This window comes from Rhipicephalus microplus, chromosome 8 (assembly GCF_043290135.1).
Source record: "Rhipicephalus microplus isolate Deutch F79 chromosome 8, USDA_Rmic, whole genome shotgun sequence".
In the NCBI taxonomy this organism is placed as follows: Eukaryota; Metazoa; Arthropoda; class Arachnida; order Ixodida; family Ixodidae; genus Rhipicephalus; species Rhipicephalus microplus.
This window is the reverse complement of record NC_134707.1, coordinates 45,197,735-45,225,044: the sequence shown is the minus strand read 5'-3', so window position 1 is coordinate 45,225,044 and position 27,310 is coordinate 45,197,735. Positions and strand designations below refer to the sequence as shown.

Here is a 27,310-nt window from a genome sequence, read left to right as displayed (position 1 = left end):
TGCGTGCCAGCCCAATATTCTACCACTGAGAACGCCGGTGGTTATAATTTATGTCAAACTTGCCATAGGCAGGCTTGGTGTCGGGAAAGCAAACGCGTTAATACGACTTATAACGCGTTTTACAACAGCGAAAGAACAACCAGGCGTCGCACAATGCGAATAGCGAAGCGAGTGGGCCATCCAATGTTCCAACCTATTACTAAGGCTTGTTCTTGTTTCCCTATTAACTGGGGTGCATACCTACTTCAGCCATAAATTCTCATAGTCGTCAGCCACTGCATGGACAATTGGTCCCTTGCAACTGTTTAGCGGATACCCCGCTTCTCAGAAGAATGACGAAAAACAGCACAGCGAATCCCGGCCTACTACCCAAAAGTTTATTGTAAATGCCCTAGTGGGTACCTAGCAAGTGTTTTTGCAGTATATAGTTACCCATTGAGTGGTTTGAAAAGGCTCTGAAAGGCCACTCTTTTTACTTTCATTGTGACTGTGCTGCGCCTACCGTGCAGGCCTGGCGTTTTTTTTTTGTGGACCCTTTGAAAGCTTGCGTGGTTTTTATGACCGCAAAGAGTGGAAGCACCTCCAATGATTTTGCATGGGCCTTCATGACTGGCCTACCTTTGCCAAGTCTACGGTGCATGTAATGACATGCCAGAATTTCTGACCGCATGGAGACGTCAGAAACCTTTTTGTGGTCTGTGACGTGGTAATAACGTCATGTGTGACGTCATCAATCAATGATTTTTTCTTGCGTCACTCGTGGTGTGCCTGACACCACGGAACGCTGACGCAGCCCACACTCGACGCCGACGGTGAATTTCTTACATCTGTTCAGGCAAAAAGGCACTCGCTTTAATATACTGTGTTAGATCATGTTATTTGTAAGTGAAGAATATAAAAGTACGCATAAAAAAGAAACAATAAAAAATGCACCTTATTAGAGTTCTCACGGTAGAAACTCGAGTAAATGCATCGCACAATGAAACGGGTACCTCGTGAATGTTGCGTTATTGAGTGTAGATTGGGAATGTTCCATAAGCCGTGGGTTATGCGTCCGATGTATGAAGTAGTAGTAGTTCGTTGTAGTAGTACGTAGCCCATTTTACAACCGGACTAGAAAAGTCCCACGCACACACTCATTTGAATTGAGGAGTCAACCCGCCCACGCTAATCAAAAATAAAAATTTTGTTGTTTCTGATGAAATAGCCAGCAGATACGAGTATTGGTGGCTTAATATTGTTACGATTTTGCTCTGTCGCGATGGTAGCGGTGGCGAAGAGCGGTAAGCAGTCGAGCGGACTTCGCTGAAGCCTTAGCCCGAAGGTGAAGCAGGGAGGCAATCCGTTTTGAAAACAGCAACAAAAAGGAGCGTTTACTGTAGCAGGTTGTCGTTTGTACAGAGCCGGCCAGCACGACAACGTCGGCTGGGGCAAAATACATGGGGCCGGCACGGCTTTAAATAGCGTTTTTGGACTCTTCTGTGAGACCAGTTCTTCGGAACGGCACAGTGGCTCGGAGGGGAGACGTAGCCATACCCGGAACTGCAAGGTGGTTCGGCGGAGGAAGGGACGTTATCCCCGGAACTGCACGGAAGGCGGCTCTGGGAGGGGGGAGACAGCTCGTCGGAACAGCGCTCGATCTCGTGATACGTGCTCCCGAACGAGGAACATGTCTGTGGCACAACAGCACCCCCGCCACCAGACAATGCATCCGGAGTTTTGAGCCGTCAGCGCGGCTCGGAAGGAAGGATGCTGGTTGACCGTCGGTAGCCGTTCCGCTCTCTCCGCCCTTTGAGACTGTCATAGGCCTGCGGAGGTTCACTGGAACGACGGAGTCAAACACAAAGCCGAACCACTCTGGCCAAAGCAAGCACCCTCCAAATGCTGATCAAATCGCCAGACCAGCAGAAACCAAATGTTTCCTCGAGATTACGCTAGGCTAACAAATATATAGCATCACGAGCAACGAATCTCGGGAGGAATACACAATGCGGACACACCTTTAGCTAAGTGTCAGTGCATGACACCGCTAAACCAAACAGAATTTTTTTGTTTTCAAGCGATTCTCAATTGTAATTTAGGCAGAATCTGGATGATCGAAGCTTCTGAGGATTGTTCAATTTAGCACCGAAACTACAATTTAGTACACCGAGCAATCCTGAACCACGCACATTGGCGTCACCTGCAAGCGTCATATTGTCAACTTAACAAAGTTCGTCCTCCTACAAGCTCTCTTTTGAATGCGCGCTGCCAATATGATCAAAACAAGATAAAACACGCTTGAAAAGTAAGACAATAAGAGTGAAAATTATGAAATAAGAATGAAATAAGAACGAAATAATGAAACTTGCGTGCGTTACACAAAACAAAGTTAACCTACACTGACGTGCGCACTAACACGTAATGCCAAACGCAGATGGTATGTTAATCATGGGCTTTTACGCAACGTTCTACGCAAAATAAAACACACTAACTGTTACCTCTCGAAAAATATGAAAACAAAATAATGAAACAAACATACCAATGCCTGCTTCTCCAATGAGAAGGAAAGTAAAACACAAAAATTCAAACACATTTGTTACTGAATGGCTTACGACAAACTAGAAAACAATTTTCAAGCTGATTACATTGTCCATTCATAGTAATGGCAAGACGGGGCCCCTCTCAGACGAACTCTGGGGAGTCGCGCACTCCACAGCTTCTGAGGGTTGCGGTCTGGGCAAAAGGACGACGAATCAACCTGTTCGCCAAACTCAGTAGCAGCGACTTTTGACCCGCAGCCGCTGAACTCGAAGAAAGGGGCATCTGCACTGCAGCGTTTACGCCGCCCGTTCGACCAGTGAACCTTTCGCCACGGTGGGGAACAACCGCTTGTGTTACAGCTCAAGCGCTCGCAACGTTTCCCCACTTGCTTGCATCTACAAGGCAGAGAAAAGGATGAGACCAGGCGGTGATTTCGGCGTTCCAATTTCCTTGAATTTTGGTCTTTGTTGACGTGCTTCCCGCCTAATCTCCATCTCAGTGATGGTCTGAGCTTCAAACATTTCCTGCAGGGCCCTTTCGCGATCCTACGCCTAGCCCTGAACCTGGCGAATCGAATGAAGACGTCACAGCACTTAACAGCTGCTCTAACATGTTTGATGCCTCTCGTCTCTTCCGCGCTACGCTTTTGCCGACGCTTTTTTCTCTTCGAATGGCTAGGAATGGTGGAAGCCCCGACACACTTATTCACAAGCGCACTGCCTTCGACAGGCTCTGCCAAAACTCTATGCGGCTGAACCAACTTATCTTTGTGGGGAGTCGAAGCTCCCAATTTGTTGGCTAGCGTTTCCTGGCGCCCGGTGCTAGCGGTCTCTGCCTGTGGCATAACGGGAGGCCCGATTAATTTAAGGCTAACAAAGGCGCTTACAGAGCTTTCAATCGGTGGGGGTCTATCGCTGTCGTGGATAGCCCTTTTTCTCTGGCCTTCGAAGTCGGCCTCATGCTCTCTTTTTCGAGCTTTACTCTGTAGCGCTTTATGTCGCGCATCCTGCTCAAGCTCTTGTCGGCAGGCGTCAACCTCTAGCGCCCTGCGACGCGACTCGTCGTCAAGCTCCCTTGTACGCGACTCATCTCGATCATTTGCGCTGCGAAGCGGCTCCATCTCCAGTGCCTTCTGATGTACCTCGGCGTCCTTAGCTATGCGATGGGCCTCGGCCCCTAACTCCTCGCGGTGCACCTCAGCGTCACGCTCTCTCCGGCGCACTTCGGCGGCTTGTGCTTCGCGATGGGCCTCAGCCTCCATAGCTTTTCGGCATGCCTTATCTTTACGCGCTTCCACCTCCATCGCCTTACGCCGCGCCTCATCTCGCTCTCTCTGACGCACGTTGGCGTCCCGCGCTTTGCGATGGGCCTCCGCCTCTTGCGCTTTCCTTCTGTGCTCATGATCTAACACTTTCCGGCGAGCGTCATCATCAAGCGCTGCGCGACGGACCTCAGCCTCCATCGCTTTACGGCGCGCATCATCCTCACGCTCTTTTCGGCGGGCGTCATCCATTAGCGCCCTTCGTGGCGCTTCAGCCTTGTCTTCATCGCTCCGACTTTCCTCGTCTGCTTGACTTGAAAGAAAAAAATATCTTATCAAGGCATATCTAACATGACTGAAGTCTCCTGCTTCCTCGAAAGGTAAGCAATTCAAAACATGCGCTATCTCGTGCGGCAACAACGTGGCGAGCTTCTCCACCCAAAGGTCGCGGCTAACGCCAACATCACAGCAGACAACTTCAAAATCCTCAAGAAAATGCGCGATCTTCTCGCCTGTCTGAAAGTTGTGGAGCTGGTGTTTAGCTCGCTCCCATTTAAGTGCTTGAATTCTAAGATCAAGCTCTTTCATTCTGAGAGCATGCTCTCTCCTTTTTCGGCACTCCTCGGCCTTCCATTGTTCGTGCCTTTGAGCTTCGAGCTCTTCACGGCTTTTCTCGGCCTTCTGCTTTTGCTCACAAATGAGCTCCCAAAACTCGTCAGCCTCATCGGCAGTTACATTTTCTGCCCGCATCACATCGAGAATCGCTTCCCTTGTTTTATCGGACCCGGCGAAAATCCCCATGACTTCACAAATTTCAAGGAGGTCCTGCACCAGGTACTGCTCCATCGCGATCTCGTTCCTCGTGATGCTCTGCTACTGATATTCACCGTACTCTAAAACTAATCTCATGGTCTAGAGCACGTGAATAATAAATTACAACCAACAAAACACAAAACGCTCTCCTAACATCTGCCTGTGCTAGAGAGGTCTGGCGAAATGAACAGTAAACGTTGGGCACTCACCCAATCAAAGTAGTCGGCGATGGTCCAACTCGTGGCTGCCGTCGAACAGTGTCAGGCCTTCAGGGATCCGGTCCAACTTGCCAATGTTGAGATCCGGGGTTGCTTGTCCCAGCTTGCCGAACGATGAGAACAGGGTAGCGTATCGCAGCGTAGCCAAACGCTATCACGGCGGTCGTCCTCGTGCTCAGAGATTTGATCAGACTTGCCAAACGTATGATATCGTATCCCGTAGCTGCCAACCACTGTTACGATTTTGCTCTGTCGCGATGGTAGCGGTGGCGAAGAGCGGTGAGCAGTCGAGCGGACTTCGCTGAAGCCTTAGCCCGAAGGCGAAGCAGAGAGGCAATCCGTTTTGAAAACAGCAACAAAAAGGAGCGTTTACTGTAGCAGGTTGTCGTTTGTACAGAGCTGGCCAGCACGACAACGTCGGCTGGGGCAAAATTCCCCTAACATGGGGCCTGCATGGCCTTAAATAGCGTTTTTGGACTCTTCTGCGAGACCAGTTCTTCGGAACGGCACAGTGGCTCGGAGGGGAGACGTAGCCATACCCGGAACAGCAAGGTGGTTCGGCGGAGGAAGGGACGTTATCCCCGGAACTGCACGAAAGGTGGCTCTGGGAGGGGGGAGACAGCTCGTCGGAACAGCGCTCGATCTCGTGAGACGTGCTCCCGAACGAGGAGCACGACAACGTCGGCTGGGGCAAAATCCCCCTAACATGGGGCCGGCACGGCCTTAAAGAGCGTTTTTGGACTATTCTACGAGACCAGTTCTTCGGAACGGCACAGTGGCTCGGAGGGGAGACGTAGCCATACCCGGAACTGCAAGGTGGTTCGGCGGAGGAAGGGACGTTATCCCCGGAACTGCACGGAAGGCGGCGCTGGGAGGGGGGAGACAGCTCGTCGGAACAGCGCTCGATCTCGTGAGACGTGCTCCCGAACGAGGAACATGTCTGTGGTACAACAATATCCAATTAAATTTGCCTGGTTTTTGATGCTTACTAAAAAAACTAGTACCAGAAGGACCACATTAAGCACTATTTGAGTAAAAAAGGTTGTCACGTTAAACTCACTCGGCGTAACCTCATTGGTTTAAACAAGGTGTAGCGAGGGTTGGGCCGCAGTGTTATGCACTAGCGGCGGTCAAAGGTGAGAACTAGACACGAAGCGCAGGCCGTAAGATAGTGTGCGCATGCCGCTTCTCTAGTCCGGCCGTGCCACCTCTCGTTTAGTCCTTGCAATGTGCGCTTGATGGCGGTACCTTAATATGATGAATATATGATGAAAAGACGCAAGGTGGCCGTATGTGCTTACTAGATAGACGGATGGATGGAGCGACGCATGGATGGAGAGACAGACCGATGCACGAATGGACGGACGCACGGACGGATGGGTGGACGCATGAAAGGATGGACGGATGGATGAATGGTCGAGCAGATGAACGGAAGCACGGAAATACGCACGAAAGGGCACACGGAAGCAAGAACAAACAGATGGACGGCATCGCCGATGGGATGACGGATGCTTTGCCCCACTCATCATCGGGCACTCTGAGGATATGCTGTGATTTTTTTGTCTTTATTATTCATATTTATTCAATGAAGGGGAAAAGTTGACTTGAACGAGTGGTGGCGCGCTCATGTGCAATTCAGTGCCTACATAAAAGCGGGAGCCACTGAACGGTCGTGCCGCGCGAACAGTCAGTTTTTACTAGCAGAGGCTGTATACGTCGGCTTTGCGAGGGCTAACCAAACAATTTGCGTGGCGAGCCTCTGTTCTGCCTCTGTTCTGCCACAGAGCCACAATGTTTGTTGTAAGTGCTTGAAAAAAAAATGGCAGACGGCACGTGCGGGAAACGATGATATGCGAAGCACGAATAAGGAAGGCTGATATTTCACATTAAAATCAGCACAACGTTACGAGGTTTGACTTAAAGTATACCATGCATGAATTACATGCCATGATTATTATGTTTGGATGTGTCATTTATCTTTGTCATCTATTCACGTCTCATGATACCAAATTTTGTATCACGTGGCGTGATATGTGAAGCTAGCGTAACGGCCGGGAGCACACTATTAGCATAGCCTGTAGCATTGTTTTACGTCACACGCATGTCATGATTATCATATTTGAACGTGTCATTTGCCTTCGTTGTTCACTCACGTCATGCGATACCAAATTTGGAATATATGGATCTAGCAAAACGGTCACGAGCGCGCTGTGAGCTTAGCATGTAGTCATGTTTGACATCACATGTATATCGTGAATATCATGTTTGGACGTGTCATTTACTTTTGTCGTCCAATCACGTCACGTAATACCAACGTTCTTATATGTGGAGCTAGTGGAACGGCCGTGAACACGCTATTAGCATAGCAGGTAGTAGTGTTTTACATGACACGTATATCATGACTATATTGTTTAAACGGGCCAGTTACCTTCGTCGCCCATTCACGTTATGTAATCAGAAATTTGGTAAATGTGAAGCTAGCGAAAGGGCTGCAAGCGCATCATGAGCGTGGCTCATTGTTATGTTCTTACATGACACTCATTTCACGATTATCGTGTTTGCACCACTTATGTACCTTTGTCATCCAATGACGTCACATAACGACAAATTTGGTATGTATGAAGCTAAAGCGAAACGAACGCGAGCGCATTACGACCCTGGCGTGTAGTGATGACTACTCATAACATGAAAATCAAGACATGCATGTCATGACTTTCACGTTAGGGTCTGTCATTTAGGTTCATCATGCAGTCATGTCACACCATACCAGTTTTGCAAAATCGCGTGTGAACGAAACCACCACAAGAGGAAAAAACCATGAAATGTAAATCACATTGATAAATTACAAGTTATGATTTTCATGTTTCAATCAGTCTATTATGCTCTTCATATAGTTATGTTATGCCATAAGAATTTCGGTATTGATACCATTATTGATGCGGCCAGGAGAGCTGCAAGTCACAGGCGGCTAGACATATAAATAGGCTGAAAGTCGCCGAAGCTCGGTAAAAAAATCTCCGAAGTTGCAAACATTATAATAATGTCGTGTCAACGTTTCTAAGATTCTATAGCTAGTTTCTAAGATTCTACAGAAGCCCATAAGTGAGCGAATAGCAGCTGATCAGCTCTGCTGATGGTACTTAGCGCAATCTACGTAAGAAGAAAACACTTCCGGGAGAACAAAAAATAAGCGGTCATTATGCAAGAGCTTCCAAACAAGTGACGTAATTTTCTTGGCGCTAAAGTGCGAAATTTTATCTCATAGTTCTTTTCATGGACGCCTGATCACTAAGGACTCGCACTAAGGTAATTGCCGGCTAGTCCTCCACGCGTACGCCTCAAGTGAGTGCCAGCAAATTTAAAATCAACCAATGCTAGATTATAATGTTGACGTGTACTGCCATTCAGTTTTCCTCGGTTAAGCTAGATTATAATGTTGACGTGTACTGCCATTCAGTTTTCCTCGGTTAAGAAGGAAACTTAATCTTTGTACTTTTATTCGGCGTTCATCGCACCTTCCGCAGATAATAAAATAAATTAAGAGCATACCTGTCATATCATCAGCGTTCATCATTTGCGTCGCGCTTACGCAGGTTCTTTAGCGTGCACAATGCTCGTGTTTCTTAGAATTTAACTGGAAGAAGTGACGCTGTAAGGAAAGGACACAAAAGTGCTGTGTTTAGATACGATTTGTGGCTAAAAGGACTTAAAAGCGCCGAGGGACGCCAAACCGAAACTGAAGAAGACGAGCGGAGGGCAGGTGGCACGAAGGCGATAACAAGAAAGGGAAAAGAAGAGGAGAAGCAGAAGGAGCGTGCGAAAACGAGCTCGAGCGTGGAGGCCACGAAGGCAGACGAAGCAGTGCGCCGCTCGAGAGGACGAGTTCCTGGGAGCGTTCCTGAGCCGGACGTGGGACCCGTACGTGTCGGCCAGGTCGAGCTCCGGCGTGTTCGCTCGGGGTCGAGTCCGCCGGCCGGTACAAGGTGCAAGGACGGGGCTTGCTGAACGGCTCCTGCCTGGGTGCAGTGGCCGGGAGCAGGTTCGTGGCGAGGCCTACCGGGCGTGGTCCTCGTGAGCCGGGGCCTGACCCTGAACCTCAGGAGTTGCGACCCTGACTGCTGGCCGCGACGTCTGACTAAACGGCGCTGCACACGGTAGCGCATCCGTGTGCCGTAAGCCGTTCCAGCCGCTCCAGCCGTGCCACCTTTGCTCTCGCGCACGTCGACGATCGCATCATGTCGGGACGACGGGGACCCAAACTGTGAGGCAGCGTTTTCCTCTTGCGGACTGAGAACTCTACGCGCTGGACTCGGAGTAAGCGTAGCCGCGAGCTCTCCGCATACTAGAGGTCTGACTCTCGTACATGTTGCGTGACGCGTGGCGTGTAGGGTTGGACATATAGTTTTATTTTCACCTGCCACTTCGTTCTCTAGTGTATAATATAACGCTTCTGTTGTTCGCATCCATTGTTGATGTTAATCCTTTTTCGTCCGCTATCAACAAACACAGTGACGAACGTCCTTAACCATCACAGACGCCTAGTCACGTCAAACTCATGACGTTTGAGTTTTATTCAGTGGTCAAAATATTTCAAATTTATTAAACTGCCCACAATGATAATAAGACCGACAAGTCTGCTGACACTATTGCGCCGTTTCGCATTATGCTCAGATAAATTATCGTCTGTCTGCGAATGCAGGCTTGCCAATTTTACCCCGGTAGATAAGTTGGCGTTCGGCCCGCCGATAACTCGAGTAATTGTTGGCACAGTGGGGTCAAGAATGAAGCTGGGCTACAGAAATACTGATGCACGAAACTCCAGCGAGCACAGTGAACGTTTCCTCTATTTTATCAATGCCGGCCATATGTGCCTGATTCAGCCGTTCACCACCCTATAGCATTTGCGTGTGGTTTGCAGTCCTGGTGGAGAGAACCCCTTGTGCAGTGCCTCACAGCGGAAGTCATATAGTAATGTTTTGTTCAGTTGTGTAAAACCCGTGGTTCTGCGTCTTGCATTCCTCGTGATCACAATGTTGGCGGCCACACCGGCTCTTTAATAGACACGGTGTTCTCAGATAGCCTGTAGCAATTTATGACGCTATGCGGGAAACCAGTGGGGAAGCGTCACTGCAACGCTACACCATGCATGTCCTGCACTGTGATGCGACGGCAGCATTTTTTGAGCCAGAAAGAAGCCATATGAAGGAAAAAAATTGACAAAGGTATAACATTAGAGTGGGAAACACGTCTGTATTACCTCCAGGAAAAGGCGCTCGGAAGCATGTGTGCCGCAAGTAGCACTACCATGATGTAGTGTCGCAGTACGACAACTCATTGAACTAACGTGGACTGACAGCTCAAGTTGAGAAGTGCACGTTTCCACTGGCATTGAAATAAGTAAATGAGGCGTTGACACTGCCTTCCCGAACAATGCCCATATTTCTTAACCTGAAGGCATGCGTCGCTAAGCATAAATTTGTTGCTGCCGTCTCCATGCACAGCACATTGCTTCCGCGTGTACCGACGCAAGCCCTAGTCGTTAAATGTATCCGTATTTTTAGGCTGTCCATTTGACACTGCAGACACTAAATTCACCAACAATAAAACACAACTTCGCGCACAGCAGAAAGAATCGAGGAAGTGCCAAATACTTAAACATACGAGGGGATGTGTCATCACAGACAAATTTTACGGGCGTTCCTTTCCATGCAGGGCAAGGGCTCCACTATTAATAACAGGGTGGGCGGAGGGCGGAAAAATTTTTCCAAGTGATTAGTATGTGATGTTTAACGTTCCAAAACCACCATACGATTACGAGAGACGCCGCAGTGGAGGGTTTCGGAACTTTCGGCCACCTGAGGTTCTTTACCGAGCACCCAAATCGGAACACATGAGCATACAGCATTTTCGCCTCCATCGGAAAGGCAACCGCCATAGCCGGGATTTGATCCCGAAACACGCAGGTCTTCAGCACCCCGCCGCGGTGGTCTAGTGAATAAGGTACTCGGCTGCTGACCCGCAGGCCGTGGGATCAAATACCGGTTGGGGCCGCTGCATTTCCGGTGGAAGCGGAAATGTTGTAGGCCCATGTGCTCAAATTTGGGGCACGTTAAAGATCCCCAGGTGGTCGAAATTTCCAGAGCCCTCCACTATACGGCGTCTCTCATAATCATATGGTGGTTTTGGGACGTTAAACCCCACATATCAATCAATGCGGGTCTGAAGCTGAGTACCTTAGTCACGAGCCCATTACGGCGGGGCATTGTTTTTTTTCGTTGTGTAAATCTGTATTGAAATTTTTGCTGAATACACCAGCATAGTATTGTTGGAGGAAAGCAATTTTGTCTGTAAACATAGCCATTGGTTTGGTTTTGAATAAAACTTGGTCTTTTCCTATAATGAAGCGCTGATGCTCGCGAAGATGCTGGCTCTGGACACTGCTACATAAATCAACTTCAGCGCATGACAAATAACCACAATTGACCTTATATGACGCAACGGCTGTATTGTTTAAAAAGTTGGGTAGAGAGCACTGCAACCACTATTGACGTTTCACGAACATAAGAGTCTATTTGAAAAGTACTTTCGAGACTTGGCTAGGCTCTGTGGTAAAATGCTTGACTGCCACGCAGAATGGTTGTGTTCGTTTCTAGCTGGGACCCTTACTTTATTATTTGCATTCGTTGGTTCGACGCTGCCGATGTCGGGTATTTCTTAACGCTCACGCGTTAAACTTGCCCCTGTGCATTCTCGTGCTTCCTGGGTAGACATCAGGTGTCGGTCACCTGTGGCGCATACCCGAACACCAGCGGCACATACCATCTTGTGGGTACGTACCACTGTTTGGCGAGAAGTGTTTGACGATGTACGCAACGGGATTTTGACATTATCCATGTATCGACTAGCCCGTCATATTTGTCAAACCATTTTACCTTCCCAGGCTAATTTTGATTGACGCCAAGCTAAGGAGATGACTACGAGAGCACCCAAACGTAAGCGGTAAGATAGCTAGATAGCTAGATAAATATATAAGCTCAAAGTCACCGAAGATCGCAAAAAAAATGCTTCACATTTATTTAAGCACGCTACGACAGATACAATGATACATTGTTGTGTCATTCTCAGTCTAAACAAAGAAGGATCTATGCCTCAAACAGAGTTCATTGGTTAACACGACCGCACAATTCAACACTTTAATCGATACGTTATCGTGCTTATCTTTCACTTCCAAGAGCAACGCCGCAGAAAATTGTTTAAATTTTTTTTTATGTTGCACAGACGAAACGAGGTGAATGATGTTATCTATAGAGGACCATGTACGACGACAGTCAGTCATAGATAGCATCAGGGCATATCTCGTCGTGCTCCGGGTATTACTGTAGGTGAGTCAATATTATATTCTTCCTCACTTTCACGAGAGAGCTGTCAAGTGCGATTTGGTGAAAAGAGGTCAATTTGAATGGAGGTAAAACGGACGAGGCGAGTGGTTTTTCACGAAGCAGGAACGAATTCGCTGATCCACGGATCGTTGTACGTACACCAATTAAAAGACCTGTCAAGCTCCTTGACCTCAGTTTCATAGAGCCAATTACATGATCCCGTCAGAACCAGGTGAAGCTCCCTTGCATGTTGTGAAGGCTGCCTGAAGATTTTCAAGGAAGAAAATGTCCATTTCGAGTCTCTTGATATTGGCATGTTTTACAGGTGACAAGTGGTAAATCCGACCCCTTACCCGCATGTTTCAGGCAAAAAAAAAATCTTTTGGTGCATCGATTTCAAGCAGTCGTGGTAGAGGGCCACAGACATAAAAATTCAATATTGATGCTGCGATGCTCGTAAGCCGCAACTCAAGTGAGTTCATTCACAATAAATCATCATCACCACCATCTTCATCATCATCATCATCAGCCTGACTACATCCACTGCAGGAGAAAGGCCTCTCCCATGTTCTGCCAGTTAACCCGGTCCTGTGCTTGCCGCTGCCAATTTATACCATCAAACTTCTTAATATCATCTGCCCACGTAACCTTCTGTCTCCCCCTAACCCGCTCGCCTTCTCTGGGAATCCAGTTAGTTACCCTTAATGACCAGCGGTTATCCTGTCTGCGCGCTACATGTCCAGCCCATGTCCATTTCCTCTCCTTGATTTCAACTATGATATCCTTAACCCCCGTTTGTTCCCTAATCCACTCTGCTCTCTTCTTGTCCTTTAAGGTTACACCTACCATTTTTCTTTCCATTGCTCGCTGCGTTGTCCTCAATTTAAGCTGAACCCTCTTTGTAGGTCTCCAGGTTTCTGCTCCGTAGCTAAGTACTGGCAAGATACAGCTGTTATATACCTTCCTCTTGAGGGATACTGGCAATCTACCTGTCATAATTTGAGAGTGCTTGCCAAATGTGCTCCACCCCATTCTTATTCTTCTAGTTACATTAATCTCATGGTTCGGCTCCGCGGTTATTACCTGCCCTAAGTAGATATAACCCTTTACAACTTGAAGATGCACTATTACCTATCTCGAAGCGCTGCTCTTTTCCGAGGTTGCTGTTCATTACTTTCGTTTTCTGCAGATTAAATTTAAGACCCACCTTTCTGCTCTCCTTGTCTAACTCCGTAATCATGAGTTGCAATTCGTCCCCTGAGTTACTCAGCAATGCAATGTCATCGGCGAAGCGCAGGTTACTAAGGTACTCTCCATTATTCTTATTCCTCACTGTTCCCATTCTAGGCTTCTGAAAGCCTCCTGTAAGCACGCGGTAAATAGCAATGGGGAGATTGTGTCCCCCTGCCTTACACCTTTCTTGATTGCTATTCTGTTGCTTTCTTTATGAACCACTATGGTAGCAGTTGAACCCCCTTAGATTTCTTCCAGAATGTTTATATATACTTCATCGACGCCCTGATTCCGCAGTGTCTGCATGACGGCCGATATTTTTACTGAATCAAACGCCTTCTCGTAATCTACGAAGGCTATGCATAGTGGTTGATTATATTGTGAGGATTTCTCTATTACCTGATGGATAGCATAAATGTGGTCAATTGTTGTGTAGCCTGTTCGAAATCCTGCTTGTTCCTTTGGTTGATTGAATTCTAATAGTTTCTTTACTCTGTTATGAATTACCTTTGTAAATAGCTTCTATACTACAGAGAGCAAGCTGATTGGCCTGTAATTCTTCAAGTCCTTGTCATCTCCTTTCTTATGTATTAAGATGATGTTAGTGTTCTTCCAACACTCTGGTACTCTTCCCGTCAGGAGACACATCGTAAACAGGGTGGCTAGTTTTTCTAACACAATCTGTCCTCCATCTTTCAGCAGATCTGATGTTACCTTATCCTCACGAGCAGCTTTGCCTCTTTGTATGCTCTCCAAAGCTTCCCTGACTTCTTCTATCATTACTGGTAGGTTGTCATCTGGGTTAGTGCTAGTTCCTATAGTATTAAGGTCGTGGTTGTCCTGGCTACCGTTAAAGTCTCTGAAAAACTCCTCGGCTATTTTAACTATCCTATCCATATTGGTAGTTATTTTGCCTTCTTTGTCCCTTAGTGCATACATCTGATTTTTGCCTATTCCAAGTTTCCTCTTCACTGCTTTGGCGCTTCCTTTGTTTTTCAGGGCGTGTTGAATTCTCTACGTGTTATACTTTCTTACATCGCATACCTTACGCCTATTAATGAACTTAATAGGCGTAAGATATGTGATGTAAGAAGGTATAACATGGAGAGAATTGAACACGCTCTGAAATAAACCAGCAATAAATATTACGGTTTAATTTCTGTAGACTTTATAACATGGACGAGTACGTTACTTTTGTTGTGACTGATATGTCATTTAGAAGAATACTGTGAAAGGCTCGTAGAGCGTTACATTGACGAGGTATTCATGAGGCTCTGCAGGTTGCTTTGAAGTGTGAGTAAAAAGCCGATCACGTCATCGAGGTACCACATATACGTTGAACAATTTAAGCTAAACTAGATGTAGTCCATCATATGTTAGAACGTAGCTGCCTCATTTCACCCTCCAAAAGGCATGACTTCGAACTCGTTTAAACTATCTCATGTTATGATGTTACGAAAGTGACTTTTTTGTAGTCCATCCCAAGAGCGCTGATCTGCCAATAGGCTGAACGCAGATCAATAGTTGGATTCATGAAGGCCGTCAAGGGCATCATCTGTGCCGGACAGAGAATACACATCTTTTGTTATCTGGCTGAGGTGAAGATAGTAGATGTGAAAGCCCCACGTGTTGTCCTTTTTCTCTACTGAGACAAGTGGACATGCCCACGTGCTACTCAACGGTTCAATGATGTGGTTCTTCATGACCTTGTCGACGTCTTTTTTTGTGATGGTCAAAGCAGCGAAGACGCGATATGGTCTCGTATACGTATGAGGCTCTCGCCACCGTTGTTGATCCCATAGAATGAGGAATAACAATTGTCAGTCCCATGGGTTAATGTTCAAGTCAATGATACCGTAATAAGATGACAGCGGGTAGCGAAGAGCTGTTGTGTGTTTCGCAGGAGTGTCAAGGAAAATCATCTTTAAAAATTGGTCCGCATTAGACAAGCACAAATGAATAAGTGACAAATGTGTGTTCGTGGTGGAAAGAGATTGAGTGGCCAAAACGATCTGGTTTTCTTCGAAAGTGTAGACATTGGAGTTTACCATGACGAGTCTATGAAGAAGCCCGTGCGTATAAATTTCAAAATTCATGACTGCTACCAAAACACTATTGCCTTTCACTTAGACAATGGTGCTGGGAAGGGAAATTATTAACGTCAGAAACATGCCGATGGGCGCTGGAATCACATGGTCACCACCAAGTACAATAGTTATTCAGAGCGACAATTGTGGGAAAAACACGGATGTCGGGAAGACCACTGCTAGAAATTGTGCTGAAATAAAACATCGGCTAATATTCCCAGAAGTTATCATGACGACCTGAAGTAATGCTTATGTGCAACTCTCACTCCACCAAGTTTGATGGTCGGCATGGGGCCGGGCGTCTGTCACACTGGTTAAGTGAAACGTCACGCAATGAAAATAAAAATACTAACGTTTCATTTTCTGTAATCACCTGTGTCAGTATTTTCAAAGGCCAACCATAGTGCGAGCCACTACGGAAAGTAAACAAGTTACGGCAAAGCAAAATTTACCAATTCATGCTGTCTTTCTCTAACTATATAACAGATGTTGATAATACAATGTGTCATGCCTGTCTAGAATTGACGACCGGAGACAGTTAAGGCAGTTCGCGCTCATTATAGAGAAATGCCGTTATTTGCATTTAACATAAAACCTATTGATTTGTTCTGTAACAAAAGAAACGGTGGAAGGCAGACCAAACTAGATTTCAATGCATTCTACCACTTCTCCAGGAAAACTGTTAAATTAAGAGAACATTCACTCGTGATGAACTAGCAATAATGCGGCGTTTAATTCGAGTGCACACGTGATAAACTTAACAAATCTTTTTAAAAAACATGACCCAAAGTATTGGTGATGACATGCTTGGGAGGCTATATATTATTTATCGCAAATAAAACCATTGGGGAATTTTTCGAATTGGAGCGATGGTGAATGTTAGAGATATCTCTTGTGTTCCCTCGCTAGATATTATAAGACTTTAAGCCAATAACAAACATTTTGATACGCTGAGCGAAATTCCTCTTGTAGTTAAAGGTCGCGTCTTATACTTTCTCTAAATGTCCACAATACAGCTCATATAAACAATGCAAGCTGAACCTTCTGATTCCAAGCAGCGTGTTTACGCCTTATTTGTGGCTCATTACACTGCAGTTCACTCTAACATACGGGTGTTTTAGATGCCAAAATGCCGGGTGTTTCTTGTTCTCGCCCCGAAGCTGTGGGAAAATTGTTGCTTGGGCTCTTATGCTATGTATTCTCCATAAACGGTAAGAAAACTTTTGGTATATTGGAATTATATACGTCATATAAGACCTATATTCATTTGTCCTCATTCATGCCCGACCCCCATGACTTGCCGGTCGTCACGTTCACTTATTTTGAAAATCACGTGAATTCCTCTGTCGAAAGAAAAAGCATTGCAAAATTTCTTCTATACCGGACCAATGTTCACATTAGCATTGCAATTATTTACTCGGAAGTTCCTCCCATTATTTCTTCACGGTGTTTTTATAAGAAGGTATTGTCTACGCTTCGAAGCGTGTATTTGAGTTCTGATGATGACATAAATACCAAATTTGTTCGCATGTTTACAGGAGTGTCATGCGTGCAAGATAACTATGGGTACACAAACAAGGTCTGCATCAGGGGACGTTATCCGGTAAGTGAGGTGCTTTCCCTCAGATGCAAGGCAAATATCAATCACTAAGCCCTTTGAATGATATGAGTACTTCACCCGCATACAGCAACATCAACATATCTATTCATATTCGTTGCTCCTGACACCCTATACCTTTACTCCAGCGTTCTTCTTGGTCATGACCCTCGGCTGCTATGACTGCGAAGCATGCACAGAGGCTGCCAATGCTTCTGGTGGCCGCCACTGGTTGAATCGCGGTGGTTGGTCTCGGCTAGCCTGCGCCTGCTTGAAGATATTTCTGTGTTTTTTTTCTAGAGACCAGAAATGGCTTCGTTGATGTGGTAGGACTAATCCACAGTCTGAGGTCTTCTGAAAACTTGCCAATGATACCCTTGGCGGGCGTACCTGACTGTTCCAAAACCACCGCAGGTCAAGTCTACGGCAAGGGGATATCTACCCCCCCCCCCTGCTACTGAAGAAGTGGTGACGAGTATCTGATCTGACGATAGATGCGCCCCGGGAGCTCTTGCGGTAGCTTTGGTGCGTCCCCGAGATGCTCGAAGTGATGGTCCTTGACGAAGCACTGCGAACATTAGAACCATTACCGTACCACGCAGAGTTCATGTCACCAACAGGTGGCTCCGGCTCCACCAATTTATTCCTCGAAGACACTGACCACAGCCATCAACGGCAGGTCGGTATCCTCTATGGAGGCAACTCTTACAGCGCTTTGCGCATAAAGAATATCCACGTGCTCGCCTGCCAATAAGTGCCGTGGCGGCCAAGAATATGGGTCCGCCTGGTCAGGACCCGTCTCATAAAAATCACTGGATACGCCTGGATTGGGGAGTCACAGGGCACCCATCGTAATGCCAGCATCCGTGGAGACATCCGGGTACGTTGTTAATGCGCGTAGTACGACAGGAGCCAGTGGCTTACCTGTCTAAGCGAGGACGAGTATGGGGGGGGGGGGCTTTCCCGTATAATAAGGCTGAGAACAACTATCGGCCGCTGGAAGGGATGTTTCGGCGTCGGTTGCAGAAGTAGACTTACAGCACGTCTTAAGCAAGGGGTTGGTACAAGGTCCGGCTGCGAAGGTATTTGCCGGTGAACTGTCGTTCGCAGTTTCAACCTCGAGAGGATGGCCTTCTCGAGTTTCGATCTCTGTAAAAGATGTGTGAAGTTTATCGGTGGCGTTATAGCCGATAGGGCCGAAAGCAGCAGTCAGAGCTGTACACCATTCCGGCCATGACTGCCGCTTGATGCCGTTGTAGTTGTGTCATGCCTTGGCCACGCCTTGGAGATGATCTATGGCAGTGAACTATCTGTGATCTTCAGACGAGGCAAGGTGAGAGCTGACAGCATTTACCACTTCTAACCCCACGTCAGCGTAGCTCTGCGAACCGCAGATTTCTGGAAGATCATAAATAGCCTGAGGCAGTAAAGAGGCAGCCGGAGGCAGGAGCTCAGTGACGCCAAGCGGTCAACTTGTTTCGTCATTCACGGGATGGTACGCATGAGCTCCGAGACAATGTCGGGAGAGGCGCCCACATGGCCAGGGTTCACGTCCGGAGAGTATGGAGTGGTAGCACTATTCACATTGGCACCACGCACGTCCAAGGAAGCCTGAACAGCGTCCCTTAGATGCACGTCACGAAAAGTGCATGCGACGTACCCAGACGAGAGCAGTTCGTGCGCAATCTGAGAATAAGGAAGTAGCCTACCACCTGTAAAGTGGTGCCCTAACAAAGGCTGGTCCACAAGCCGAAACGTTGGTCAGAATATACCGTGCAAAACCAACGTGCGTCGTACTCCATTTTCCTTTATATATATATATATATATATATATATATATATATATATATATATATATATATATATATATATATTTATATATATATAAGGGAAAGAAGTGTATACCTAAGGGCTCGTTTTCCGTGTTTTTAACACAATAATAATGAGATATAACAGACAGTAATGCCAAGGAATGTACAGGGGAAGTTATTAACATTAATGGAATGTAAATAAGAAGAAAGAAAAGTGGATGAAAAAATTACCAACTGTAAGCAGGAATCGAACCTACGACCTTCGAATTACGCGTTCGATGCTCTAACCACTGAGCTATTACAGCGGCACTCCCTCCATCCACCTTTTTGGGTTTATCTGTGAATTTAGAAGTAGGAGCGACAGTCAGCGCCATCTATAAGCCAAACAACGAGTGTGAAAACACTCTTATGCGCATGTTTGGCGTCACGTAGCACGTGAACTTATTATGAGCGGGCAGCTGAATAATTGTCCCTCTTATACAACCTAAACACACCAAGTCTGCCAGTACGAGACCCTCGTTCAATGAAATAAGGGAAAGAAGTGTATACCTAAAGACTCGTTTTTCCGTGTTTTAACACAATATAATGAGATCTAACAGACAGCAATGCCAAGGAATGTACAGGGGAAGTTATTAGAACCAATGAAATCTAAATAAGAAGAAAGAAGAAAGAAAAGTGGATGAAAAAATAACCAGCCGTGAGCAGGAATCGAACCTACGACCTTCGAATTACGCGTTCGATGCTCTAACCACTGAGCTATTACAGCGGCACTCCCTCCATCCACCTTTTTGGGTTTATCTGTGAATTTAGAAGTAGGAGCGACAGTCAGCGCCATCTATAAGCCAAACAACGAGTGTGAAAACACTCTTATGCGCATGTTTGGCGTCACGTAGCACGTGAACTTATTATGAGCGGGCAGCTGAATAATTGTCCCTCTTATACAACCTAAACACACCAAGTCTGCCAGTACGAGACCCTCGTTCAATGAAATAAGGGAAAGAAGTGTATACCTAAAGACTCGTTTTTCCGTGTTTTAACACAATATAATGAGATCTAACAGACAGCAATGCCAAGGAATGTACAGGGGAAGTTATTAGAACCAATGAAATCTAAATAAGAAGAAAGAAGAAAGAAAAGTGGATGAAAAAATAACCAGCCGTGAGCAGGAATCGAACCTACGACCTTCGAATTACGCGTTCGATGCTCTAACCACTGAGCTATTACAGCGGCACTCCCTCCATCCACCTTTTTGGGTTTATCTGTGAATTTAGAAGTAGGAGCGACAGTCAGCGCCATCTATAAGCCAAACAACGAGTGTGAAAACACTCTTATGCGCATGTTTGGCGTCACGTAGCACGTGAACTTATTATGAGCGGGCAGCTGATTAATTGTCCCTCTTATACAACCTAAACACACCAAGTCTGCCAGTACGAGACCCTCGTTCAATGAAATAAGGGAAAGAAGTGTATACCTAAGGGCTCGTTTTCCGTGTTTTTAACACAATAATAATGAGATATAACAGACAGTAATGCCAAGGAATGTACAGGGGAAGTTATTAACATTAATGGAATGTAAATAAGAAGAAAGAAAAGTGGATGAAAAAATTACCAACTGTAAGCAGGAATCGAACCTACGACCTTCGAATTACGCGTTCGATGCTCTAACCACTGAGCTATTACAGCGGCACTCCCTCCATCCACCTTTTTGGGTTTATCTGTGAATTTAGAAGTAGGAGCGACAGTCAGCGCCATCTATAAGCCAAACAACGAGTGTGAAAACACTCTTATGCGCATGTTTGGCGTCACGTATATATATATATATATATATATATATATATATATATGGGAAAGTAGTGTATACCTAAGGGCTTGTTTTTCTGTGTTTTGACACAATATGAATGAGATTTAACAGACAATAATGCCAAGAAATGTATAGGGGAAGTTATTAGAACAAATGGAATGTAAATAAGAAGAAAGAAAAGTGGGCAAAAAAATAACCAGCCGTGAGCAGGAATGGAACCTACAACCTTCGAATAACCGTTCGATGCTCGCGTTCGATATATATGTACCATGTGTTATTCAATGTAATCAACTCCCCTCTGTAATGTTATTGGCCCTGAGGGTATTATAAATAATATATATATATATATATATATATATATAGCCACAGAAATTGCTCCTACTAATTTTTCAAAGAGGACCAACGGGACGCTATGTGAGCGTCTACAGTGCCTCGCAACTAAAGAGACGCTATGTGAGCGTCTACAGTGCCTCTCAACCAACGAGACGCTATGTTGGCGTCTGCAGTGCCTCGCAACCGACGAGACGCTATGTGGGCGTCTACTGTGCCTCGCGCTGGCTCACGCATCTTGGACAGAGCAGCGCATGCCTCTGGTGTACCACGGCCGGACTCGACTCCTTCTCTGGCGCTCCCCTTAAGGAGCGTGCGGAAGGAGCGTCGAGTCCGGCCGTGGGTGTACGAGCACGAGCCGGGAGGACTGACGGAGTGGTTGTTCAGAAAGGGACACGTAGGCGGAACACTTTTAGCAGACTCTTCTTAGTGACATAGCTACTTTTCTGTGCACAGGTCGCCCTCAATAAATCATTGTGTGTGTTCCCCCTCTTGTATTACGTGACCATCTGGTGGAGGTGCGGGGTACCGATCCCCATACCTCCACCATATATATATATATATATATATATATATATATATATATATATATATATATATATATATATATATATTGAAATATCACGACTCAGCTTGACACTTTATTCAAGCAACAGCAAGATGGCGCGACGCGAAGGCTGGTGATGGTTATTGACGTCGGAAGATGAAGTTTAATGAATTCTTACGGTAATTTCCCTCGTTGACGAAAGCGTCCAGCCTGGCCGCGTATTACGCGGTGGAACTCATATGATAAAGCTTGAGATGCGAAACGTGCACAATTTCTGTCCCGCAGCAACGTTGATCAGTGGGGGCATGAACAGGTGTGACGCGGTAGTTCACCGGTTAGGTCTGTTGGACAACTTTTTAGGGGCCAAGTTAGCGTGACTCAGGCTTCTCGCATAAGCCAGGCATTCGTGCAGGAATCCACCGAAGTACATCGTCACCAGGACGGTAAAGAACGACGCGGTAAGTGGCATCGTAATGATGTTTGCGATCCTCTTGGCTAGCTTCGGTGTTTACACGGCCAATACGATCGTATCGATCATTACGGGAGAGAAACTGGTCGCAAACAAATGGTGAAGAGTTGACAACGCCAGAAAAGAATGAAACGTCGAGTGGTGATATTGGTTGGCGTCCGGATACTAGGAAAAATGGAGAATAGCCCGTGGTTCGTTGAACAGAGGCATTATATGCATACGTGACAAAGGGAAGAATGGCGATGGTCCGGTTGGATATAAATGGAAAGCATTTCGCGCAGCGTGGGATAAAATCTTTCCGTTAAGCCATTTGTTTGTGAGTGATAGCTAGATGTTGTTTTATGAACTGTTTTTGATGCTTGAAGAACTTCACTGATCGTGCTTGAAAGAAATGTTTTTTCCCTAGTCGCTCAAAAGAACACGAGGGGCTCCGTGATGTAGGTAAATGGCATTCAAGAAGAAAGTTGCTACTTCGGAAGCAGTTCCTGAAGTGATTGATGCCGTCTCAGCGTAACGGCTCAAGTTACCAATCGCGTTGACGATCCATTTCTTGCCGTCTGATGTAGTTGGGAGGGGCCCGAAGATGTCAATTACGACGACAGAGAACGCCTCTGCTGGGCAAGGAAGAGGTTGTAGGGTCCCGACTGGGGCAGTAGTGGGCCGTTTGTGGTGTTGTCAAAGGGCACACGAGGCAATATACTTAGCTACCATCGTGGAAAGACCTGTCCAGAGAATCAACTCCGGATGAGCTCGTAGGTTTTGAAGTAACCGAAGTGGCCTGACGTCGGGTTGTAGTGTGAAGCGCACCGAACTTCAGTGCATAGTGCGTGTGGTACGACGGAAACCCATCGATGGCCTTCAGGGTGGAAAATGTATCGATATAGCACATCGTCCTCCAACTTGAATAATCGGAGTTGTTTCCGAAGCCCGGCATTCGGGGAAGACGAAGCACCGGTAAGCCAGCCAATGAGGTCAGTGCAATAAGAATCGGCTTGCTGGTGATTGGTAAGTACTGAAGGACTGGTGGATTAAGGTAAGGAAGAAACGGATGATGTCGACGAGGCGTCCTCCACATAGTCAATTTGACAAGGGGATGTGACGTGCGCCAAAAGCTGCACCAAGGGGCATCCTCACAAAACTTCGGCATCTTGGTGTTGTCTTCCGGTCTTGTAAATGACGTCAAAGCCACATTATTGTTACCAGAGAATCCAGCGGCCAAGTCTCCCCGGCAAGTTTTTGATTGTGGACAACCAGCGAAGAGCATGGTAGTCTGTCACAACAGTAAAATATCGACCATGTAGATACGGACGAAATTTTTGGACGGAGCAGACAACAGACAAGCACTCTTGTTCGGTTATCAAGTACCTCTTCTCTGCAGAGGTCAGAGTGCGGCTTGCATACGTGACAACTTTCTCGCGAAAGGCATGGTCGTGCTAGAGGAGTACGACGCCAATTCCTTGTCCGTTAGGGTCAGTGTGTAATAACCTAGGTGCCTTGTGCACCAACATAGCACCAGTGAGGATGTCAGTGCGTGCTTGAGTTCATAAAATGAGGCTTCGCATTGATCATTCCAATCCAAGGAACCGGTACTAGCAAGGAGCTTGTGGAGAGGAGAAGCAATGGTGGCAAAGTTGCGAATGAAGCGGCGAAAGTACCACGCGAGTCCAAGGAAGTTGCACAGTTCTTTGGAGTGAAAGGGGCGCGGAAAACTGAGCACTGCGGAAATTTTGTCCGGATCGTGCTGGATGCCATCTTTACTAACGAGATGTCCAGGTACCTTTATAGCTCTGTTGCCGAAATGGCATTTCTTTGTGTTGAGTTGAAGTCCAGCATTATAGAGACATCTGAGCACTTTATATAGGCGTTGCAGATGATCAGCAAAAGTGGAAGAAAGCGCGACAATGTCAGCAAAGCAGCATAGACAGAATTTTCAATTGAGGCCACGAAGAACTGTGTCGATCATCCTTGTGTCGATCATCCTTTCAAATGTGGCGGGGACATTACATAGGCTGAACAGCATTACGTTAAACTCGTAAAGACCATCCGGCGTAGAAAAGCGGTCTTTACTTGGTCTGCTTCGTTCATTGGTATTTGCCAATATCCAGGCCAAAAGTCAAGGGTGGAGAAGTATTGGGCGCCTTGCAATGAGTCAAGTGCATCATCTATACAGGGCTTTGAATATACATCCTTTCGGGTAATCTTGCTGAGCGCCCAGTAATGAACTCAAAATCGTACCAATCCATCTTTCTTTTGTACCAACATAGCGGGAAATGACCAAGAACTAGCAGAGGGTCTTATGATGTTTTTTTAGCATATCGCTCACGTTATTTTCGCTGATTTTGCGCTCGGCCAAAGAGACTCAGTAGGGATGACGGCGTACATCAGTCTGATTTTTAGTGTCGATGCAATGATGCGCAACTATGGTCTGTCCTTGGGCTGAAGCATTGGCGTCGAAGGAGGCCTGGTGTTTCGTTAGGAAATTTAGCAACGACTCATGTTGAGGAGCAGAAAGGTCATGATTTATCCCTGGAGCGAAGGAGGAGGAAGTAACAGGCTGGCCCTGTTGTGACTGAGCTGGCAAGGCGTCAAGAGAAACCAAAGCTACCGGTTGGGTATTCACATAACACGACACTGCAGAACCTTCGTGTAGGAGGACAAGCTCCCGGGTATGGTTCAAGCCAAGGATTATCGCAGCACCGCCTTTGAACCGCACCAGGCTGGAGGGATGAATGACGCCGCGAGCTAGACAGTGGCTTGAAAGGGTCATAAGGGCGTCACCATTGGCAATATTCAGAGAAGTGATGGAGATGAGTAGCTCCTGACCCGGGATCAGTATTGGATTGAAGCTGTGAAAAAAATGCAGTGGTTTCTCGTCGACGCGTTCGCTGCAGTGATTGGTCTCGGTCATCTGGACTACACGTGGACAGCAACAAATTAATACAGATGCTGATGAGAGAAAGTCCCCACCTAAAATTAGTTCATGAGCACATGAAATTAAGACAGCGAAGGTGATGTGATGATGAATACCATAAATGAAGACATGCGCTGTACACTGGGCCGATGGTCTAATTATTGCTCCATTGGCCTCAATCAAAGATGATCCAACGTAGGGCGTCTTCACTTTTCGCAATCGAGAACACAAGTCGGCACGCATAACTGAAATAGTTGCTCCCATGTCCAACAATGCCGACACCCGCACACCTTGCACAGTCACCAATAACATGTTTGACGGTCGTTCAGGAGGACTTGGGTCATTTCGCCACGATGCAGTTTTGCCTTCAAAAACTGCATTGTTTTTATTTCTGATCGCTGCAGCACAGTAAAAAATTTTACACATAAAAGGGTGTAAAAAACACCCTTTGCTACACCCTTTAACACCCATAAATAGTCGATTGAAAAAAAAAGCATCCCTTTGTTTGGGTGCTTGCCTCGATAGCACCCTAAAATAGGCTTTAAGGGGGCTTTTGTGCCTGGGAAGGGTGTAGGTGACGATTGATCAGATGAAATATGCAGCAAACGAAGAACACAGAATCATAATATTTGGGATTTTACGTCCCCAAAAGCACGATATGATTATCGAGGTCGCTGTAGTGGAAAGCTCCAGACATTTTGACCATTTGGTGTTCTTTAATAGGCGCTGATATCGCACAGTGCACAGGCTTTTACTTTTTCGCCTCCGCCTTATTGTTACTGCCACGGCCGGCATCGAACCCGAGACCTTCGGATTGGCGACCGAGCAGCGTAGCTACTGTACGAATATGTGGACCTTGTGTTAAATGACGGCCTAATTGACTTAAAATGTCTGAAGGTTCTCTTCGAATACAGCAGAATATCAGCAGAAGAAAATCGCGTTTCATCTATAATGACAATTAACTGCAATCCATGTTACGAAAGCTGTCCTTAGCGTTGGTTTTATGAGCTACATGTTTGCTATGGATTATATACACACATAATGTTCGCCCGAGTATGGGTGTGTGTGCATAAGCCTGCGCACGTGTTGGTGTGTAAGCGCGATTGTTTGTACACCCATGCATGTGTGCGTGCACGTGTATGTGTGAGTCCGTGCTTGTGTTAAGCGTGCCTATGCGCAAGTGTCCCTCCAATGCGTGCGTGCGTTTACGGTCGCGCGTGTGTGTGTGTCCGTATGTTTGTATACGTATATGTTTGTGCACCTGTGAATAAGTATGCGTGTGTATCAGCCTGCCCCGCCGCGGTGGTCTAGTGGCTAAGGTACTCGGCTGCTGTCCCGCAGATCGCGGGTTCGAATCCCAGCTGCGGCGGCTGCATTTCCGATGGAGGCGGTAATGTTGTAGGACCGTTCGTTCAGATTTGGGTGCACGTTAAAGAACCCCAGGTGGTCAAATTTCCGGAGCCCTCCACTACAGCGTCTCTCATAATCATATGGTGGTTTTGGGACGTTAAACCCCACATATTAATCAAGCGTGTGTATCAGCCCGTGCGCCCTCGAATTTCATGTGTGTGTGTGTGTGTGTGTGTGTGTGTTTGTGCGCGGGGGGGCACTGCTTCTTAGTGTTTAAGGCCCCACGCTCAGACTGGGAGTCTATATGAGAGGTAGCTTAAGGAATGGCGGTGGTCAACGCACTGTACACGGACTATTTAGTACATAGAAAACAGCTGCACATTCTCGTACCTCATCATTGCTTACGAAGTTGCTGTAGTAGCTGATTCGGCACGCCGAGGCGCTTCTACGCTCGAAAAAGTTGGTTATGACCAATTCACACGGAAAGCTGTGACTGCGCTTATGCACAACCACGGTTTATATTAACAAAATTTACCAAGAACGTGCCTTGCCTTTGCTACAGGTGCTCAGCTAGCTCATTGGGCAAGCATATAGAATTATGTGCTGATCAACTGGTCAGAAAGAAGCTTGGTATAACAACCTCGGCACGTTTAGTGGTGCGTGACAAGCCTTCTAAACATCCGCGACGGTGGATTAATTTGTTCCAGCTTCTACTACGCATTCCGTGTTTTCGGCATGATATGCGGAATTGCCAGACATGGACAATAGGAAAAAAAATTCCTCTGAAAAAAAAGGTGTAGCGATTCTCTCCCGCTAATCTCACCGAGGACGAAATAGTTATTGTTTCTGGTCGTTCTAGGGTGCACTTTGTTTTCCGCAAGATTTGCTTCAGTATTTTTCGCCGACTGCAGTCGCATTCTGTGAAAATACTCAAATAACGCGAAACTGGTAAATAACCTGCGCCGCAGTGTGGCTGGGTGG

The 27,310-nt window shown here is 46.5% G+C and overlaps 1 protein-coding gene across 3 annotated transcripts in view; it reads left to right on the top strand.

Annotated features, from left to right (window-relative positions):
• The window catches only part of LOC142768985 (uncharacterized), an 81,309-nt gene that overhangs the window by 3,409 nt on the left and 50,590 nt on the right, over positions 1-27,310 (top strand). For 2 of the 3 annotated variants that reach the window (XM_075871673.1, XM_075871671.1), the window contains exon 2: positions 17,053-17,117. In XM_075871673.1, the coding sequence (XP_075727788.1) occupies positions 17,053-17,117 (65 nt within the window). Of the gene's footprint in view, positions 1-16,422; positions 16,726-17,052; positions 17,118-27,310 lie in introns of those variants that run through there. The other variant, XM_075871672.1, reaches the window with a different exon arrangement.